Here is a 23,424-nt window from a genome sequence, read left to right on the forward strand (position 1 = left end):
AACTGGAGCTAAGATGATGATAAGCAGCTAAGCACACAGAGTGGATGTAACGTTTTGTGAGTTGTACTTCCCTTGAAGAGTAACTTCTCAAGAACTCATTTCCAGAGCCTTGTTGTACAGAGCCTTGTTGTACACATACATGCCTGTCCTGCTAACAAGAAGCAAGGGACTTTTGGGCAGCATGCAAGCTCACTTCCTTCCTCCTCCCTGGGTCAATGCTATATGGCCTGGCTATCTCACAGAGGTCAACTGTCCTTGAAAATGCTCTGAGGGAATCTACTGGGTGTTGAGGCAAACAAACAAAACACAAGGAGAGCCTAAAAAATTCAAATATCAATTCCACCACAAAGTGTTGTCATGGACAACTCTAGGCAAATTGTATTATCTCTGTCCCAAGTGATCATTATGAAAATTGGAATAGGACAATTCATGAAAAGGAGTTGGCACCAAATGCATATTAGTAAATGTAAGCTTTCTCACTCCAGGCTGAGTGGGCTTATGGGTAGGCAGCACTTCCTTTTGTGTACACATTTTTTACTCTATCCTCTCTTCAACTTAAATAAAACACATATTATATAGTTTATTATCCATGGAAGGGTGAATATGAACAAAGTAGATGGCACACACAAATGAAATAATCAAATATAGCATCATTTTGTAGAATGAATGTATGTGAATTAACCATTTTTAAAAGGCTTTTTGGGTTTTAAAGTCAAAGGGAAACCCAAACTGGACACATAGATTCAGCATTTTTACAATTAGATGCATTTTTATTATTTACTTGGCAATGTTTTACTCTTAAGCATATCCAACCTTCTGAACTTATGTAAAGATACTGCTATCTATGAAGTTCAAACTCAAGAAGCTTGCAATTAAGTGACAAAAAGTAAAAAAAAAATACTATTTTAGCTGTATTTACAAACTGATATTGGTCCACATTTATAGCAACCTTTGACCACATGCAGCCCAAGGAGGTTAGACGTGTATGTTACCCATGGCATAGAACATACATCATTTACAATAGAGAGGTCACAAAAAAACCCAAAACAAAACAAAACAAAAAAAGAGGCTATATTAAGGAGCAACTTCCATAATGGGTATCTTCCTCAGCATCCTCTCTTCCCTCCTCTGCTTTCTTGTTAAAGTATTGCAGCACACAGGCAGGCAGCTCCAACTGTGCCCTGACATTCCAGTCACCCAGAATCAGATATGGCTGCTTCTCCCTATTCGAAGTTACTTGGAAAATACTCAATAAGAAATGTGTGAAAACAAATTAGTCACTGTGTAGTTCATTGATTAAGCCACTCTAAATCAGGGTCACACTGGGTATGCTTTTAGGGTGAAGGGAAGCAATCAATTTAAGGCTGTACATTTTAGTGAAATCATTAAGGGTCTTTCAGTTCTTTTCTACCTTGTTATTAACATTCTAGCTAGGAATGCTGAATAGAACGCTTAAGGGAGGGACCAAAGCCTGTGATGGGGACAGGAACTTGCATTAGTAACTACATCATAGCAAACTCCTGGCAGACAGGCTACAGTACCTACTTCTTGAGTTCCAGAAAAATAGATGATACTGAGAAAAAAGTATGTAGAGGTAAAGAATTCATATAAATGAAGGCACCAAGTAGAAAATCATGGTGTAGCATGAATAATAAAAGCTCAGAGAAGCAGAGCTGCCAGCCATCAGAGTTTCCACCTCTACCAATGCTCAGACCAAAGGGGCGGTCATGTCCTCTGATTACATCTCCAGACTGCATTGCTCCTTAGACTGCCTAGACTGAAGTGCCCTCCCGTCTCCTCCTGCCTTATGTTCCTCTCTTCACCCAGCAATATCACTGTTTCTACTTCCCTGATGTTGGGATTAAAGGTGTGAGCTCTGGTTCTCTTTTAGACTGATTTACTCTCATGTAACCCAAGGTGGCCTTGAACTAACAGAGATATGTGTGCCTCTGTCTCCCGAGTGCTGGGATTAAAGATGTGTACCACCATTGCCTGGTCTGTATGGCTCACTAGTGTGGCGAGCTTTGCACTCTGATCTTCAGGCAAGCTTTATTTGTTAAATCACCACACTCTTTTTCTTAACAAACACTCTTATTCTGGATTCACAGCTTTAGAACACTGGAGAAAGGACGAGAAGGGATACCCTTTCCTTGTGGAGCAACAACATAGAGACCAGTGGGAGAACTAACTTAAGGCCGCTAACTTCAAGTGCACAGGAATTCCCTGGAGTCTATCCAGATGCTAAATCCCACACCCTGTCCACAGATTCTCAGTTAATGGGAGACCAATGCACAAACAACATGGCTAATATTTCATTCTGTAAGTAGTAGTTTTGCATATTGATTTTGATATAGAAGTTCTTGGAAAACACTTTGACAAGTGTTATGAAACAGGCGCTACAGAATTAAACTAAAACAATAATTTTCTTTTATTAAAAAAGAAATTAAAAACTCAAATAACAGTATAAAGTTATATCAACACAGTCCATGGCTCCAGTAACTTGAATTGGAGCATTATTCCTATGACAGGACAGACACCACAGAGCTTCTGGGAGAAAGCAACCATGCCAATGTCCCTTTCTTTTCTCTGACACTAACTCTAAAGAAGGTATCTTTGCATTCTCACTAAACAAAAGATGGCTCTACTTTTTATTCAATTTTCTTTTAGCTGAAAGTAAGCTAGACCATCATTCATTTCCTATGCAATTTTATTTGTATGAACTTCACCAGATTTTCACTGCTCTAAACTCTTCACATAACCTACATTTGAGGATAATTACATAACCCATACCTTCATACTTGCCACTTCTTGAACAGAAAGGTGTCTTTTGGACCAATCTGTATGCAGTTTCTGATTCGAGTCCCTCAGAAAATCTCTCTGGATGATCATGCAGCTCACATTCCTACACTTCTGTCATGGCTAAAAGTTCTAAAATGCTTGTAGGCTGTCTTACTCTTCTAACAAATCTGTAGAAATTTGCAGAACTAGTCCAAAGTAATGATCTAAAGAGTTTGGTTCAACCAGTTCATGTAAGTAACATTCCAAGAGCTGCGGGCTATAGTACTTTGAGAGTTGGAGAAAGCAGTATTCAAGACTGAGGAAGCTCAGTAGGGGCAGTCACAGACAGTTGATCTGAACTCCTTTTCTGGGCACAGCATGCTTAAATTATAACCTGGTGGCATTCTCAAAGATCCTACAAATTCATGGGCAAAGAAGACATATATATGAGTCACATTCACTTGCTTCTACCTCCCAAGTATAGGAATGAAATAAAAATCTAATGGCAAGTGTGCCCACACTGGAAAGCTAGTGTACCCCATATTCTCAGAGCCTCCAAGCAAACATGGAATTGCCTCTCGCTCTCTCTTCTCAGTATGGATCTCCCTAGTTTCAGCCTAGGTGAATCCTACTGTAGAAGGATTTCTCTCAAGGGATGAATTAGGTTACTATAGTCTCCCATTCTTTGTGTGTGCTACTATTTTCTTCACAATTGCTTTGCTCCTACTAATCTGTTAGCACTGTAAGAGCTTGAATTGTAATTCTTGTCTGTTGGATTCCCTCTGGCCAGCATAGGAGCTAATATTTGATGGGTACTCAGTAAATATTTGTGTGTAAGCCAATAAGGAAGCAAACTAAGTTTTTCCAGCAGGTTCACAGTAGGACTGATTCTGTGTGGGCCTTAGCATGCATCAGTTTTCCTGCAGCAAAGAGAGTGATTGGATTTATCCAAAAGGCCCAAATGAATGTAGAGTATTAAGATACAATATGCAAAAAAGAAGCATATGTGTTAGCACATGTCTGTTAACCCAGTAATCTGGAGGCTAAGGCAGGAGGCACTTAAATTCCAGGTTAGTCTCAAATTAAAGCAAAAATAATATATGCAGATAGAGAATCCATACCTTTGGTTCCAAATTTTTCCACAGAGCCTCAATAACCAAGGTGATCATCTTCCAATGCTAGGTACATATGCAATTAAGGCCAAATCCACAACAGTATCTAACATAATAGTGTAACTCTCATAGAAGAAGCTTAAAGCAAACTTCCAAAAAAGCTGTCCTTCGGAAACTGGAGATCATTCCTACTCCTAGCTGCAATTTACTCTGGAAGCTTAATGATCCCCTTTAGTACAATATGGATATCATATTGTACTCAATTATGTGCATCAAGGGAATTAAGTCAGATTTACCAATACTGAACTTCCACTGCTTTTAACACCCATGTGAAAAAAATGTTCTGTGCTAAGATTTTGTTGTTTCAGTTTTCAATTTTCTAAGGCAGGAACAGACTATAGATTTTATTGCTATTTTATTATTAAGATTTTATTATTCTCTATAGTTGAGATTGCCAGTTTCTTGTGCATTAATAACAAGCAGGAAGAGTCGTGCCTTTTGTAATTCATTACCACTAAACTAATAAGAAACCAATAGGGGTCAGTAACTACCTCTAGGTACTTTCTTTTCTTTCTTTCTTCCATTCTTTCTTTTTCTTGTTCCTTTCATTTTAAAATCACATCTCACTTCATAGAAAACATGCCATTTTACCTTAGAGAGTGAGAACAAAAGACAGAAATCCTGTCTGCCACATCTCATGCTCTCCCTGGTTGTCTGCACATCTTCACAGCATGTGTCAAATGACATGAATGAGCTCCACCCCCAAAAGCCTTTTGTTACCTGAAAAGCTCTTCTAATTCCTATTTCCAGTCATGACTTATTTCTTAAACCTGGTCAAGTATAGAATTCAGTTATATATAAGGAAATTGCTATAAAACTATACTATATTAACAATTTTTGTGTATATATGTACATATATATATGTATACACACATGTTAGTGTGTGTGCAGATGCACGTGGAGACCCGAGGTCAACACCGAATTTCTGTGATCATTTTCCATCTCAGTTTCTGTGTCAGAATATTTCACTGACCCTAGAGTTCACTAATTTGGCTAGACTGGCCGTGAAGTGCAGGAATCAACATGGCTCTGCCTCCTCAAATACCCTGCCCGGCTTTTAAGTGTGTGATGGAGCAAGCACTTAACTGACTAACAAAGCCACTTTATTTACTTCTTTTTGTTATTAATTGGTGTTCATTTGCTGGCACAAAACATACAGAGCAAGGCAGGTCTAACTAACTAAACTCAGCTGTAATTTTTTTAAGAAATAAGTGAACAAGTGGCCTGGTGGTGGCACACACCTCTAATCCGAGCAATCAGGAGGCTGAGGCAAACAGATCTCTGTGAGTTTGAGGCCAGCTTAGTCTACAGAGTGAATTCCAGTACAGCCATGACTATATAGAGAAGCCCTGGCTTAGAAAACAAAAACAAAAAATGACTGAACAGTAGCTACTTTGTATTGTTTCCCTATTTTAATTCCACAGGGTTTTGCTGTAGTTCTCACAAATAATTTAACATAAATGTGTCTACAGTGAGTATTATACTACCATTTTATATATGCTATTATTTTAATAAATGAAGGTCATTTATTATTCTACTAGAGCTTTTTCTTTATTTGAGAGGGTTACAATATCTTGTTAGCATTTGAGAATTCAAAATAATAATTCCCAATACCCCAATTACATATTAAAAATATTCTAAAGATGTGATTCACTGTTTTCCCAAATATCTGATCTTCCTAATTTCTTCAATAAAAGAAAAGTAGTATGTTTGATACATTATTATGAAAAAATTCCTCAAATACTTCCTTGTCACAAAAACTTGAAATTTAGCTCAGTGATTCACATGCAACAGCTTTTCTCTATTTCCTATAAGCACGTTGTTGGAGTAATAAATCTGACTATGTTTCTATGTAGGGGCTCTGAGAAACCGGAAGAAAAGGGCTGAGCCCAGTGTGAAGGCAAAGGGACAGGAGCAAAGTTTTCCTACCTTTCTCTCCCACTGCATCATCCATAAGCAAAACCTAATGCTAAGGCACTATATGCATGCATGTACACACATGCGCACACGCACACGCACATACAAACACACACACACACGCACACACACAGGCATGCGCACAGACACACAAACCCAGTAACCACCCACTTTCCGGTTTCAAGAACCTGTGCAAGTATTATTCATGAAGTTTTAATGCTATCAAGTGTCACTGTAGTTAGAGTAGTATGTTCTCTGAGATTTTCCTGCCAACAACACATAGACATTATTCCTATTGTACAGATGAAAAGACCTAGGCTTAGAGAAGCCTAGAGAGCAAAACTGGAATAAAAGCTATGACTGGTGGGACTCCTAAATCTGACAACTAAACAATGGTAGGCACGAAGGATAACAGGGATTCGAGCCCTGCTGTCCTGCTTAAGTTCTTTCTAACACATATCCCTTCATACAATATTTTCATAAGCAATTATTTATTAATAATGCTAAGAACCAGTGCTTTAATGACAGCGACCACCCAATGTACCTCTTCATTTAAGCTTCCTAAGGGGAGCTATACATTAGAAACTATTCTATTAAATCCAAAGCAACAGGAAAAAAACATGTTATCTGGGGAAGCCTATTTCTCCCTATGATTACCTCTATTTCCCCAACATTTTTGTTGTTATTGTTGCTTGTTTGCTGAGACAGGGTCTCATGTATCCTAGGCTGGCCTTGATATCACCATAATTGAGAATGAGTTTGACATCTTCATGCTAAGTGCTGGCGTTACACAGGAGCACCATCATTCCAGTATTACCATTTATAACTCTTAATGCTTAAGACTTTCTCAGGTCTAATCAGCCTGGACCAAAGAACTCGAATGCCTCCAGCACTGACTCCCACTGTCCTGGGCTCTGCTCTTACATCATCTTAACAGAACAATAAACAGCTGCGGACAGACAGCACGGTTCTCAAATATTTCATTTTTGTTCACTGAGCAATTCAGAAGCACGTAGTTGTTTGGAAAGTGTCAACACAGAAAAAGCTTTATAAAACCTGGCTTACTTTCTCTTATCTGTCAAAATGGAAAGAAATACAGCAATACAGTGGAGAAAATTCAGGTATACAGGCAAAGGTATTTGCTGGGCTCTGGAGAATTTAGAAGGAGTGGGGGAATGTTTGCAGAGCTTATGACACAGAGAGATAAGATTAGAAGAGATGTTTATGATGTTAACCTGCAAGAGGTCATCAAAGGTTCTAGAAGATAAATACCACATGGTCCTGGTACACAGGTGCATAATAGAGCAATTATTCCATAGGACTCCAGAATCCTTTAAAAAAAAAGCACCTCTGAAGAACAATTTCACAAATAAACAGCTATCTGGATACAGGGGGCATTTTCATCAATGACAGGGAAACAGAACTATTTTTATTATGCTAATTGATCTTTGGAGAAAAATGTTCTGACTAATAAGTCACAACACTTAACAGAGAATATAAAAATATAGAACCTACTTTGTAAAAATGTAAACACATTATTGGCACTAAAACCACTGTTCTTCCTCCCTGAAGCTGCATTAGTGTCACCTTCTGGATAAAGCTATGACTACCTTTATCTCCATCGGGAAACAGAAGTCAAAATACCATCAAAATGAAAAACATCCTGCTATGGAATGGTTGAGATACTGAAGAGGCTAGTGCAGACCCTTTATCCAATGCTGCTCCTTCCTCCTCAGTGACCGGGTTGATTCAATCTGCCTCTTCCCAAGGTTCCACTGGGAACACACTCCCTCTCTCCCGTGGCTCCTCCTCCCCTTTTAACTCCATTTTCCTCTTTCCCCTCCTTTTCATTCAATTAGCCATTCCACACTCCTCTTCTATATTTCTTTCCTTTGTTTCAATGCTTCTGCTAAGAGCTAACATGGAACTAAAATTCTGTGCATTTTAAACAATTTCATATATAGTATATTAAGCTACAAACTCATTATTATGGTAAAGATAAACAAATATCTGTATTTCTCTAGGGCCTACCCTAATAAAAATAATTGTTTTAACATGTAGCATTTATTTTTGGATAATTCAAAGGAAAAAATCATCTACTTGTCTATAAAATGATATTGCTCTATTACAATTAATAGTTTTCACATACAAATTAAAAAGCAAGCTTTTATATCCCAAGTACTTGGATAAGTAACATTTCATCTACATGGAGAAGAGTTACTTCGTATGTTATATTGCGAACTCAATAATAAATAATCGGCACAGAGTCCAGTACCTGGGAAAGAAGCCAAGGAGCTTTTCAGTTTATCCTTAGACTAATACAAAGACTCAATGTAACAGGAGGTGGATACTCTCCTGAGTTTGGGGGTTACAAGGTGTAATATTTGAGGACAGTTCTACAATTCCATAGATGTCCTCAGTATAACTTTAAAAATTTTTCCTATGCAGTAGGAAATCATAGTTTCATACTATGAGGCTAATCCAAACAGTAGATTTAAAGCACATGTCAACAAGACTATTTTGGACTAAGACACTGTGTCTGTGGAATTTTTTTAATTTAAAAAGTAATATACAATATAGTGGTAAGAAAGCTAACTTGTCAGTTTAGCCTAGACCCTAATGAGACTCAGTCACTAGAGATGTTGTCAGTCATGGACGTCAAAGGCTGTGCATGAGCAGAGTGACTTCTAATGACCCAATTTCAATGTCCTCCTCGGGGAGAAGAGGGAGATGAGGAAAGTATATGACTTCTTTAATTCTTCTTCTTCTTCTTTTTTTTTTTCTTCTTATTTTGCACGGGGCACTCAGTGGATGCTTTCAGATACTCTTGCATAGTCTTAATAATAAAATCAGTAAAGAGATCACCACCTTATTTTCATTGTCATTTATGAACATGCAGTAAGTGCCAATTCTAAAACTTCTCCAATTTCAATGGCTTGATTTGTAAACTCCTATGAACAAATTTATTATACTGAAACTTAGAAAATAATGTCTCTTAGTTTTGCTTCTGTGAATGTCTCTAAGTAAACTTCACATTTTATAGTTAATATCTCAGATAGTGAATTGCCAGCAGGTAAGCTGTTGAATCTTACACATGATAAAAACATTTCTCTACATTTGGGCTTTAATACTATGTATGAAGTCAGTAAGGACAAGGTCTTCTAAACACAGCAGAACTGACACACACAAGAACTCACAGAGACTGAGGAAGCATCTACAGGACCAGCATGGGTTTGCACCAAATGGGGTCTTAAAGGTGAAAGAAGGAGAAACATGCCTCCATCCCTAACACAGAAACACAGAAATCATCTCTAGTTAAGAACCACCTGCAAATGGAAAATAAGTTTTCTACAAGAGCATCTCACTGAGGAAACAAACTATTCTTAAGGATGGGATTCATGCCCAGCAGTAGATGAACAACAGAATAAGAACTCAATGGCATCTTTAGAGGGTCCTTGTTTCATAATGGCATATCAGGGCTATGCTGGAACTTGCTTTGTAAATCAGGCTGGTATTGAACTCAGAACTCAGATATCCACCTGCCTCTGCCTCCCCAGTGCTGGAATTAAAGGTGTGCACCACCACCACCCAGCTTTATTTTTACCTCCACTTTTATTTATGTATTTACTTTTACTGTACCCTATACATTCTGCACATGTATTATAGCTTCTGGCTCTTTGTTTCGTAGTGGGACTCCTTGAGTGCATCTGTGTTAGCTCCTTGTGCCTTTGCTTAGGCTCTTTTCCACCTCATGGTTGATTGTCTGTCATAGTCTAATTTAATTTAAATTTATCATTATCCCTTAGATGTCCTTTTGTTTTCTAAGAGTAGACAGAAAGGGAGTGGATAAAGATAGGAGGGAGAAACTGGGAAGAACAGAATAACAGGAAACAAATCAGTTTCAAGCAAATAAAATTTACCTGAAAAAGAAAATATATTTCCTTAGGTTAAATTCAATAATTAAGAAAATATTAACGTATATTGTAGTTGCATCTTGCCTTGCTAGTGAACTTGTGGTGGTGGTCACACCCTTTGAGTGTGGTTTCAGGTGCAAATTTGACACCTTATAAGGTAGAAGAAGGGCTGGCTCGAGCTTTCTTGGAGAACATCAGAAGGGCAGAGACTGCATCTTCTGGAGCAGGGAGACTGCACCAGTTATTCACTCTTATCTGTTAGTGAATCCCTGATATTTACCTTTTTCTCATTTATTTTGGGTCTGGTGGTCTCATTTAAACCCCACCTTCCATATAACCATAAAAGCATACCTTTCCTTTTCCTTTTAATACCCTCCTGGCCACCAAAAGCCAATCACAGAGATATGTAGGAAGGGTTCCTAAACTGAGTTACCTAGTGCACTCTTGCTACAGAAACAAGGGGTGACATTCAGAACACAGGGTTCAAAAGCAGAGGCAGAATCTGGTGACTCAGTAGTGAAGTTCTCAGAAAGCTACTAAAACAGCAAACTCCAAACAGAGAAGTTATTCCCTTCCTTCCCCAGACACACAAATGAGGGTGGCAGACACCAGATTATAGTCTTCAGAGGTAGGAAAGGAATAGAACTTCATATATGGCATGAGCTGGCAGAAAGCTACGGAGCAGGCTGGGGAATATACAATACTCACCCTGATTCAAGTTTGTCTACACTTGAAAGCTGCCACCTATATTTAAAAGTGAATTAAATACCATGGAAGAAATGCTAATGCAAGGAAAGTGGTGTTGGAAAAGTTTCAGGTTAGATTGATGGTTGTATTAATACCTAGAGAAAGAGCAATTCCATAGGAGCAGAAGATCCTAAGCATAGCTTACAAGTATCAAGAGCAATTAATACAGAGTGTGCAAGTCTAGTACTTTGAAAAAGGAAGGGGAAGGAAATATTTCATGATAATAAAGCAAGAAAATTCCCAGTTATACTGAAAAGGTTTATAAACTAAGAGTTTCTATTAAAAACAAAATATGAGGCATACCTACTGAAACACATACAAAACAGTTATACTTACAAGTTTCTCTTGACTTAGTGTCAAGGTACTAATTAGAAAGACACAAGTAGATTAAGAGAAACAAGCACAAAAAATGAAATGTTCTAGCTTCTCTTTGATAAATTAGTCCAGGGTGGCTTCACTACAAGTTCATTTTTCAGCTTCTCCTCACACAAAGTATATGGTCACCTATCTCACAATCACTTTGGAAAAGCTTAAACATGAAATGAACAATTAGATGAATTAAGAAACAAGTTATTCTTCTTAATCAAAATGATAATCCTACTGACATGCTTCTTCCACGAAGACTAAAGTGTAGCAAGATAGTAGCAACAAATTTCCTGGATGCACATAGGGATTTTTGTCCTTCACCATACTATCCTATCCTATCCTATCCTATCCTATCCTATCCTATCCTATCCTATCCTATCCTATCCTATCCTATCCTACACTACACTACACTATACTAGTATGAAGAATTTTCACACTAAGATGTACATGTGCTGAAAGCCAGTCTATAATGAATACTGGGGGATATTGTACTCTTTATATGGTGAAAGAAAAGAAGAGCTCACAAGTGCAGAAGTTATTTGCAAAATAAAATAATGTCATGACACACAAAGACACTTATATTCTCTTAAAGACAAGGCTAAAGATGGAAACTATCCACATGTCAACATAGGAGATTCATTTTACTATATCCTAAGAAACAAAATGAATTAGATAATCATTAGGCTGTACTTTTAAAAGACTTTATTTTATTATTTTTGATCGCACACGTGTGTGTGTGTGTAGGTGTGTGCACATGAGAGCAGGTACCCACAGAGGTCAGAATTGGATACCTATGAAGCTGGCATAAGAGATGGATGTGAGGAGCCTGATGTGTGTGTTGGAAATCAAACCAGAGTCATTTGAAAAAGAAGCTCATTGTCATAACAACTGAGCCATCAATTGTTGGGGACTGCTAGAACCTTGAACAAAATGGAGTCTGTCAACTGTTTCTTGGCCTTCTGCCTACGTGACTGTGAGCACACATGCCCTTGAGACAAAGGAAAAGGCTAACCATAAAAGGTAAATTTACACAGGGCAGCCCACCCGCCTAGCCAGAGGGAAGTACCCTTACAGAGTAATTGTCTTTGTTAACAAAAGGTTAAAGTGTTCTGTTGTATACTTCCTACCCTTCCCTAATTCCTGCACCTGACTTACGCTGACAAGCATTTGTGGAATGCAACTGATGACTGATGGAAAATTACAGCTTTGTCTTTACCGTATTTGGTGTATATTTGAATTGAGACTTGATTGACATGCTTGTACCACCCCCTGAGGTCCTTCCTCTATAAGTTCCAGCGTGCCCCAAAAAAATAAAGGCTCTTGATCAGCGAACGTTGTCTTGAGCCTGATTTCATTAACCTCTTGAAGTTCACTTTCCAGATCGGATCTGCTCGTGAAGGCCCACTAAATTAGTAGCGACCCTCATCACCTCACCCCCGCGGGTCGGGGGTCCCTTCCCGGGGGGTCGCAATCAATTGTGGTGATATTTTGTTTATGATCTAGTAAAGCTTGCATGAATATCAGAAAACAAAGCTAGCCACAGCCGCAGAGGCCAGGCAGTGGTGGTGAACACCTTTAATCCCAGCACTCCGGAAACAGAAGCAGATGCATCTCTGTAAGTTCAAGGCCACGCTGGGCTACAAGGCAGGCTTCAAGGCAGGATCTCAGTGCATTTAGTGGAGTCTGAGGATTCATGAAGACAGGATCGCCCTTTCTGTCTGAGGCAGAGGTGAGAACTCTCTAGTGGCTGCCTGTTTTGCTTCTCTGATCTTCAGCTTTAACCCCAATATCTGCCTCTGAGTTTTTAATTATTCATTTTACAATCGCTCCATCTCAAGGCCATACTCTAAAATATGTAGAAGTGCCTTTTCTGAGAGAGTGATATCTGTAATCTAAATAGAGTTTTTTTAAATAAATTTTATTTTTAATTGGTTAGAAATTTTTACCATAAATGAGTTTATATAGTAAATATCCTCAAGGTAAATAAACTAGTATACTCAAACTAACCAGTTAGACTATAATGCTTCCTTCTAAACTGGCTCACAAATTTGTAGAATTTCTTTTCCTTCAGAGGACAAATGAAAAGGCAGACACAATCAATAGACTGGAGTACCATGAACATGACATCCACAGACAGGGTCTTGACCTGGTTTGTAGTGTCTCTGAGACTAAGAGCTGGCCATGATATATATTCTCATCTTAGTTGTTTAATAGAAACATCAATTGTTCTAACCCAACAGAAGAACTGCATTCATGAACTATTTCCAAAATGTTAGCTCTTGTCACCAAGGAGTACAGGCTCCTGAGATTCCTCCTCACTCTATGGTGTTGGAGGCAAATGTTCACACTACAAAGATAGAGGTAGGACTAAGCACTCTGGAGTCTTTGACCCAGACTCGCATCTCAGATGCTAGACTTACAATAGCATAATCTTTAATTATTTGAAATGTAATTATTCCCTTTCTATTGGATGGGTGGGGATGATAGCAGTATGGACACAGAGAGCTCCAGAAAGGTGAAATGAGGTGATGCTTTCAATATATTTGCTATATTACTGGGCAGATTCCTAGGGCTCAAGGATTTTAGCTATCCTACTTCATGTGATGTGATTGAAACATGACAAATACAACAGTAAATTATAAAAGTAAGCCCCAGGATATGCACACGCAGGTGAGTAAGCCCCTGTTATATTACTCTAACAATATGGATTCACAATGTTTGAAGACGATTACTTATTTTATGCGAAAAATAAAACCCAAAGTATTATATATTTCCTTCTATACAACATAACAAGGAATCAAAATTTATATACATTACTATATCCAGCAACAAGTAGGAAACAATATTAATGTTGAAGAAATTCAATGTTGCATAGTTTCAAACACATGATGATAAATTGAATGTGAGCAATACAAGCAAAATTACTGGGATTGCATCAATAACTGGACTCCTTGTGGTTTCAGTGATGGTTTTCCTGGAGTTTGCTATGATAATGAGTATATGCATTGTTGATCCATTAAGAATCGTGCCTGCTGTCTTAATGTGCATCCTCAATTAATTCTGTCATGTTTGTTTGGGAGAGACTTTGTGCTATCTTACAGATATTCAAATATCAGAATCTCTTAGGATATGCTAATAATCATAAATTATAGAGGGGTATACTGATTGCATTTTAAATGCATCTATCTTCCCTTTCTTCTCTCTGCAGCGGACATACCACTGGCTATGGTCTAACCAATTGCAAACTTCTTCAGAGTTGTGATTATTAGTTACATATTGAAGGGCAACTGTTCTCACTCTTGGTGTTATTCATCATTTACCACATGAAACTATGTGAAAAAATAATGGCTCACAAACATACATTTCACCCAAGTCCCACTGAGCACAGAGTGGAAGTGCATTAGTGAAAAGAATATAGAAGAATGACAGGAAGCAAAAGAAAGGATATTTTATCAGTATCAAGGCCACTTGGAGAAGCTTATATTTTGCTTTTTCAGAGAAAGAAGGAAAAAAAAGAATGTTAGATAATAACTAATATTGAAAGATAATCTTGTACTTCAGCAAACTACAGAATTCACATAAGTTGCTTTTCAGATTTAAAAATGGTCAGGCAAGCCTTCTTCCAAATGCAAACTATGTCAAAAACATCGTGCAGAAGATTCAAAGTCCCATTGCCATTAATGCCTATAAGGGTTTCACCTCCAGGAGGAGAACATATAGGGAAATGAATTCTTGACAGCCTTTGTGATGTTCAGTAAGGCGGAAGTATGTTTGCAAACGTGAAATCTGACTGACTTGCTGTGGCACTTTTTCTGACAGGCGACGTTAAACAAATGTCGCACACAGAAGTTACTCTGATATGTGTGCCTGGGTGTAAGAAAAGAAAGGGAGGCAAGCTTCATAAGCTGTCATGGGAAATTAACAGTCTACCTTAAGGAGTTTACACACTATCATCTTAAATCAAACACAGGCAACCTGGCAGCAAACATAAAGCAGGACTACAGCAAGAGAAGTGACTTGCTGCCTTGGTCTCACCCTCATATTTATTTCCAAGACCTGGACAGGAATCTGTCTTCCTTGAGTAACTCCAGTAGAAAGCACAATTAGAAATGCATACTTGCAGCTTATCCACGGGAGTATCAAAAGCTATCACAAGAACAGATCTGAACGCAAATGAGTTTTAGAAGGCAATGACTGACCAGAAGGTACATAGGATGATCCTGTGACCCATGACCTGTGTGGGAACCAGAAAAACAAATGTCTGCACCCATTTTACTCTGGTTCTGATGGAGAAAACTACAAGGAAAAATTCACATTGCAGAAGTCACCAAAATTCATCCCCCAAGTATTTATTGAGAAAGTAGTATTGTTTCACATTCTCATAGATCTAGCTATGCAGAAGCCACTACCAACTGGCCCAAAAAACTACTTCATAAGCGAGGAACATGAGAAGACACACCTGAGCACACATGCTGGGTTAGGCTTCCAAGAGACACAGGGCAGGGAGAGAAAACAGTGAGAGAAAAGAGAAGATGAAAAGGGGTACTAGAAAGTTCTCCTGATAGCATGGTGCTTAAGAGAGTAAACAAACTTACCAGGTAAAAGAAGAGGAAAAAGAATGACATGGAGAGAAAATGCACACAGTGGAAGAGAGGGCTGGCAAAGATGGCCACTTATAAGCTTACAGGGGCAAAGGATACTTCCATGAACTGTTGGAAGTAAAGTGAAAAATGAAGGCTAGAGAAAACACTCTTGAGATCTTGTCTTTGATATGATTATTCCTTTACTAAGTAAAGACACTACAGACTTAAAGACAGGAACCTAAAAAATGTAGGAGGCTCAGATACCTGAACAAAATCCTTAGTACCACATAATAGAAAGAACAGTTTTTAAAACCAGATCCACTGATTGGTGTCGAGCCTGCAAAACTGTAATCCCAATAAGAGCTGAATACAAAGCCCACATCCATTGCACAACTTTGTAAAATTACATCTTAGGATCGGTATGATCAACAAATATGATACCCATGGATGTAATCTATAAAATGCTATTTATATATAAGCTACTCTGTTATTACAAATATCTTCAAGAATCATGATGCTTGTGATAAGACTAGAAAATAATGGCCTTAGAAGTAAACCTCTTCCTTTTGTCTTTGTTAATTCTAAATAAACATGTGTTAATGGTAATGAATGATAAAAATATGGGATTGGCTGAGATGTAGCTCACTGTAGACAGTTTATGTTCCTAGTGTTTGATCCTTACAATCACACAGAAAGGGAAAGTAGGAGAAGAAGAGAAAGAATAACAGAGAATACAGATTACTACCACACATGTATACAAGTGTAACAGGTATTTATAAATGTATGAGTTTATATATTTTGTATCTTTATAGTTTTATATATTGTAAGCAAAATTTGATCTGTCATACATTGTCATTAATCAATGTTTAATAAATGTTAAATGCATATCTTTATGTTAACAAAACCATACCTATCTACTTGTAAAGATTAATACATTAATATTAATGTTAATACATTAAACACTAACAATTATGTCAATTAAAATAATAGAGTAACCTAAGAGACAATACTCCTGGCACATCTGGGAGGTGTTATCTAGATTAGATCAACTTTTGGACACGCCTGTGAGGAATTATCTATATTAGTTCAATTGAGATTGGAAAATTCAACATACCTGGGGTTTATATATAATAATAATAACAACAACAACAATAATAGTAATAATAAAACTGGGATCCTACACTGAATAAAATGGAACAGATGAGCTAAGTTCCAAGTCCATTTCCCTTTCCTCATTACATGTGGATACAACGGTCCACGTGTCTCAAATTTCTTGGCGAGGCCTTTCTCAGTCACCACTTCCCTGCCATGATGGACTATACTCTCACACTATGCGCCCAAACAAATCCATCCTGGCTTACTTTGCTTTTGTCAAATAGTCTTATGACAGCAACAGGCAAAGTAGTTAACTTACTACTATTTCAGCTCAAATGGTGGTACAATGTCCTGAAATTTGTCCCACCAACTCCCCTCAAAAGAGATAGCTTTATGTGAGTAAAGCTTATAGCTAAACATGCCCCAGAATTTCTCTATGTGCTTTATTCTCTCTTCCTAACTCATGGTCTTTACCCACTCGACTGCTAGCTTTGCTGCTATGGCATAATCTCTGTGTTTGACATCAAGCATTTTTTTCTATTGCCATCATAAAATTCAATATCTAATTAATCTTCATATAATCTATAAGTTCAGTCATGACTATACTAACCTTGTCCTTCAAAAGAGTTCTTCTACACTTCTACACTGAATGCCAGTATTATCAGAATTTATCTATACTTTCTATGCCTTTGGGGATTACAAATGTAGTGTCTATAATTTTTTTAGTATAAATATATTGCCCTCCTTATTCAAGCAAAAGGAAAACATGTATATTCTAACTACTTTGAGTACCACTGGGGAATACACCACGGCCTCCAGCAGGGACCACTGGAGAATGCACCAGGGCCTCCAGCAAGCCCTCGGGTCTTGGAGTCACCTTTCATTTTCACTGCATTTCTTCTGGCCAGGGCTTCTTCCCTCAGATATTCAGGCTGATTCTCTAACTATATCACTGGGTCTGACTAAGAGCCATACTCTCACAAAGCCCTTCCCAATTCAGATTTTGTAAAATAATAATAATAATAATAAACAAACAAAACCAAGCAAAAGAAATTACACATTGTAAAATTCACTTGTCATTTCAACTTTTAATTTTTCATGTATAAGACCCTCGAATTCCAGAAATATAAAGGCATTGCCCAGTCATGGTCATAAAAATGCAGAAATCAAAATAACTAAAACTCACTGTAATTTGGCTGATATAAAATTTGTTTCAATATGCTGTTTCTCATTTAGATCAACAGGTGGAAAAATTGAATAAATGACATCTTCTTGTTGCAAGCTTTCAATGGAGGTTCAATGGCTTACAATTTCTAGGAAGTCTAAACCAAAGCAAGTAAGAAGATTCTATCCTCCATCTTTTTAAGATAAAAGAAAACAGTAAAGAAAATTATTAACTAAACATAAAGGGGCCAAGCGAGTTAATGGGGTGAACAATTGGAAGCCAGTACATTTGCCTCCAACGTCCAATGTGATTTCCTAGTGACAAGGCTGCCCTGGTTATGAGGAGAGTACGAAAATGAGACTACAAGGTTACCAGAATGGAAGACCTTGTAGAATAATTTTATGAGAGGGAAGTACAAATGACTTCTGAGAACACATCAAACAAAGTAACGGGAATCAACTCCGCAGTGCTCTTAGAAGGGCAGTTCAGTTTCCAATATAGAAAAGCCCCTAGGCACTGAAGAATGCACTGCCAGCTGAACAAAAATTACCAAACTGCTTTGTGCATAAATGAAGTGTACAAAGCTATATGCAAAGTTTCAGGAAGACAGAGCACCACTGATGCTAGACAGGGGGAAAAGCCAGAGGAAAATCTGTTTCCCAATGAGGAAAATATTTGAGCTCGGTAAAAGATACAAGGAAGCTCACGCAGTCTATTAACACCAATGTTAGTTGCTACTAATGAACTCATGATGAATGTCTTGTCAGGAAAGTTACTCCTGCACCCCATAATCACAAAGCAAGTTATAAGCAAAAACAAAAGGTTTGAGATGAGTCAGGCACATGAGTCATTTGATCTAAGGAGAATCTTCCCAGAATAGCAGAGTCCAGAAAAAAACTGTTGACAAAAGCGAATGAAAGAGCCTAGACAGGAGCCAAAATACCATGTGACGGTTTCACTTTAAATTTCAAGTCTCCACCCCACAACATCTTTACTTTCTTCTAATCTGCCTGTCTCATTTTGCCATATTCCCTTCTAATAAGAAGATATGTTTGAACAGTCTACTAATATTACTATAACATAATTAATAATATAGCAATGTAATAAAATAATAGTCTATTACTATAACTACTTGTAAAGAGTTAGCTCATAATAAAAATCAATGTGTAGAAATAAACTATGAACATGTTGATTCTCCTAATTACAAAGTTAAGAAGAAATATGGAGACTAAGAAGATGTTGGAGGATAACAACTAATGGGCTTAGACATTTGAGGTTCTATTAGTCCATTATTAGATAGTAACTGAAACTTAGCAGTGCATTACAGAACAAGGTAAGGGCTAATGTAAAGCCTGTCCTTGTCACATGATTAACAAAGAATTAAATAACCTTGCAAGCCACAGTTTTCTTGCTACTGACATTAAGCAAAACACAAAGACACAACTAATGGTGAACTGTATCATGTGACAAACCTTCAGCTCTTGTCAACATTAACAAAGCGTAGAATTAAAATACAAATGGAATGGGTAACACAAGTAAGAATCCTGCTCTTTAGCAAGCACTAAAAAGCTTTTGATACAATATGTTAAGTTCTACCCTTCTCAGGCTTCCTTCCATACTCAAAATAGATGTACACACAAGGACTCAATTCACACTGTGGCACAACTAAGAAGCATTAGAAGAGGCCTATAAAGATTCAGGTGCACTCCTGTTTTCCTAGCAATTAACAGCACTAAGAAAAAATCAATTGTAATTGCAGAACATGAACTAAATGAATTGCCCAAGTCCCAGTGTTAAGGACAACATTGTTAAGTACAAAAGTTTTACATTATAATTGACCTACTATATATAATATATATCAACCAATTAAATCATCTTTTTTTTCTTAACCTTATTATTCCTAAGAGAATTTACTTGCAGCAAGAGTTTTAGAGGGTTAAAGTATTATTCTGAGGTAGACCTTGTAAAGAGTTTCTGTTACTTTAAACATAAATACAGTGAGTGTATAATGGTTCTTTACAGATAACAGCAGTATTATATAAATCCAAAGTTCCATCTATAAACTATGGTAAACATAAGATATGAAATTTCCCTTATCTAGCATTTTAAGTTCACAGTAAAATGTTAGCTACTAAATGCTCATTGCCTAAAAGTTCAATTAAAATAGCTATTATGGAAAAAGAGTGTGTAAGAACAGAACTATGCTACAATCCAACAATTCCCATGCCGGGTGCATACCCAAAAGAAAAGTGGAAACAACTGGAGAACCCTTTAGTTGATGACTGCATAAAAGAAATGTGACACACATACACAATGGAACACCATTCAATGCTGTCATTTGTGATGATACAGATCTAACTGCACGACCGCATTCTTGTGGAATCTAAATGGTCATCTCACACAACCTAAGAGCAGAGTGCTGGTTATCAGACGACAGGATGAATAGGGAAAGAAGGGATGGGCAAAAAGGAGGCTGTGAGCAGCCGCTTGAGGCGAGGTAGGAGAGTGTTGGGCTGGTGTGCAGGTCTGCAGAAGGAGGACTGCAGACAAGAAGGTATACTTCCAAAAAGATTATGAGGTTTTGCCAAAAAGGGATAAATGTCTACAATACTTGATATGGTAGTATAAAATTCTTGCATGTTTGAAAACATCACATTACCTCTTAATATGTACAATGTTTGTACTTTATGTATGTGCAAAAGTAATTTAATGAACCACAGTATTAACAGCATCTTAGCTTTTCATTTTTTTCCCCCAGTTTTTTGAGGCAGGGTTTCTCTGTGTTGCTTTGGAGGTTGTCCTGGAACTAGGTTGATAGACCCACAGCGATTTGCCTGCCTCTGCCTCCCAAGTGCTAGGATTAAAGGCGTGGGCCACCAAATGCCTGGCCAGCTTTTCATAATTTTATAAACAGTTTAAACAATGTCATGCACACAGATTTCTAGAAACCACTAATTGTAAAGGGAAGTTTGTAACTCCTGAGCAATTGTCCTTTAAATCCTGGCAGAAAAGTGCCTGTTTCAAAGTACTTAGGACTTAGCATATTTTTTGTGAAAGTGTCATGAAATTTTCTTTGCTACAATATAATTGAGAAGTGAACAATGTAACAGAACTTATTCTGCTCACCATCAATTTGCCTTCCGAGAAACAAAGCCATGTATTTTATTCTTAGTATCTTTCAGGTTTCTATAAATCACATCTGTTCAGGGACTTGGTAATTCTCAGAAGATAATGAAGGAATAATTAGTGTAAATGAGTAAGAAAGACCACGGGTCAGTAATTTGTTTTTCTTGTGGAGAACTACAGAGAGAATATGCAGGCTTGCAGGCCAGGAGTTACGCTGCAATGCTTCATCTCTGTGAAGGCAGCACAGAGGCAGGATAAGGCTGCACATGGACACATGAGCAAGACTGTGGTCAGCAATGTGTGTTTATGAAAACAGATGGCAGGCTTGATGTCCCCAGTGGGCCTTGGCTTGCCAACCACTGAGATAGATCCAAAAAAGGAGGGGGAGGAGGAGGAGGGAAGAAGATGGGCAGGACTAGAGAAGAAAGTAAAGAAAATCAAATTAATGTGTCTGTGAGCTATTACTCCTGAGAACAGGGAGAGGCTTGGCTGACATTATCTGTTCTATTGACTAACTTTCACTGTGAAAACTTACAAAATGAAACGAGTTTCTTTTTTTTTAATGATTTGACTCCGTGCTGGCTGAACTATTTATTGGCACTCAGCACATCAGCATAAATAATGAGAATATTGATCACGGGTAAGTACATCATAGGGGATAACTTACCTCAGTAATGGATGGAATATAACAGTTATATTTCTGGCTCCAGGTTTGCAGACAAATTTTGTTCCTCCACCTTCAATTAAGTTGTCATCAGGACCCCCTTCCAGGAAAAATGAAAACCGAGATTTAGTTAGTTGGAAGTTTTACAGCTAGGAAAAGTATGCATGTTGTATTGTCGCAAAGGGCTACCATTTAAGTTACCCAATGGTATGATCCAATCTTTCTGTTCAACTATCTATGGCATAATTACCCAGCAAAGAGAAAAATGAAAGTCCAAGAAGAATCAACGACATAACCAAAGTAATGACTCAAGGTTGAGGCTAAAACACATGTCTCTAGTCAAGTGTCTTATTTGGACGGTAGGGTACGCAGAGAAAGACGTGGCATTCAAAGAGTTCCAGATTACAAAAATTATATAAATCCTATTCACCATGTTGTCACCAAGACAAAACCACATGAATTGAAATACACACTGCCATTTTATGTAACACTGGGAGAAAGGATCTTAGTTATTAAAATATGTAATTTATTAAGATCTTTATTGTATAATAGAAGAAGGCTTACTTGGCCTTGAGTATATTTAATAAGTAAATACAAGAAAAATAAACTTGGGGCAAAAGAAGGCTCAGTGGTTAAAAGCACTGGGTGCCGCTTCTAGAGGACCAGGATTCAATCTCTAGCACCAACAGGGGAGCTCAAAACCATTTGCAACTCCAATTCCAGAGGATCCAATAGAATCATCTGGCCATCTAGAACATCATACACACAAGTAGCCCACAGACATATGTTCAAATAACACTCATATACACAAAACTTTTATTAAAAAGAAACTCATTGCCTGAGCAGTGGTGGCTCACACCTTTAATCCCAGCACTCGGAGGCAGAGGCAGGCAGATCTCTGTGAGTTCGAGGCCAGGCTGGACCGACAGCCTCCAAAATAATACAGAGAAACCCTGTCTCGCAAAAAAACAAAAAAAAAACAACAACAAAAAAAAGGAAGTTCATCAAGTCATTCTTAAAACTATCCAATATATACACTCCAACCCTCGGAATAACTGATTCAGATCTGGCAGCATCTATGTTTTTCAATAAATGCCATCTTATATTATCAAGAATGCAACTGTCTAAAAGGGTGTGCCACATTGCATGCAGGATTTTATTTGAAGCTGCTGGTACATATTTTGCAAAATATAAATTTGCTGATTTCTTGATGTTACCGTGTCTTAAAGCAGGTTTTGCAATGGCAACCAGGACTTATATTCTTTCCTTAATCAGTTCTTAATTGGTAATTAGCTGAACCATCAAAGGATCAAAGTGCAAGAAGTAATTGCCAAGTTCACACATTCTGAGGCAGTAAAAATTTACCATTACAATCTTGCAGATTTAGTTGCAAAGCAATTAGAATATACAAAACTGCATATAACTTTAGAAGTTAGAAGAAATGCTTTTATCACCACCTCATCATCATGGGTATTTTGGTGGTGTTTTGTTTGGTTGTTTGGTTGGATGTTTTTTCAGGGGAGGGGGTTGTTTTTTGTTTTTAATAATTCAACTGCTTTAATCCCTAGCTTCTCTCTGCTTTTGTCTATTCTAAGAGGACTGTATTCTTTTGACTGTCAAAAATTACGGGGAAGAAAAGTGGAATGAATGGGCCTGAGAAGCTGCAATATTCCATTTATAAAACCAGGATGTCTACAGATGGTAAATGTAGTTTGGTTTATGTTGGTTAGGCTATGCATATAACTCAAGCATAGAAAAATTACAAAACACATGCAAAGACCCTTGCTTCAATACAGGGAGGGAGGAACGTTTGTTTTAAAAGGAACAGGCTATCAAAAGATGGAGAAGAGTAAAGTGGTCTCACACCTTCTATTAAATGGGTAAATAGATCTGACTC

The 23,424-nt window shown here is 37.7% G+C and overlaps 1 protein-coding gene across 2 annotated transcripts in view; it reads right to left on the minus strand.

Annotated features, from left to right (window-relative positions):
• The window catches only part of Exoc4 (exocyst complex component 4), a 695,598-nt gene that overhangs the window by 365,622 nt on the left and 306,552 nt on the right, over nucleotides 1-23,424 (minus strand). For both annotated transcript variants that reach the window (XM_040728511.1, XM_040728513.1), the window contains exon 10: nucleotides 21,531-21,627. In XM_040728511.1, the coding sequence (XP_040584445.1) occupies nucleotides 21,531-21,627 (97 nt within the window). The remainder of the gene's footprint in view (nucleotides 1-21,530; nucleotides 21,628-23,424) is intronic.

Source organism: Mesocricetus auratus, unplaced genomic scaffold (genome assembly GCF_017639785.1).
Source record: "Mesocricetus auratus isolate SY011 unplaced genomic scaffold, BCM_Maur_2.0 Super-Scaffold_100019, whole genome shotgun sequence".
Taxonomy (NCBI): Eukaryota; Metazoa; Chordata; class Mammalia; order Rodentia; family Cricetidae; genus Mesocricetus; species Mesocricetus auratus.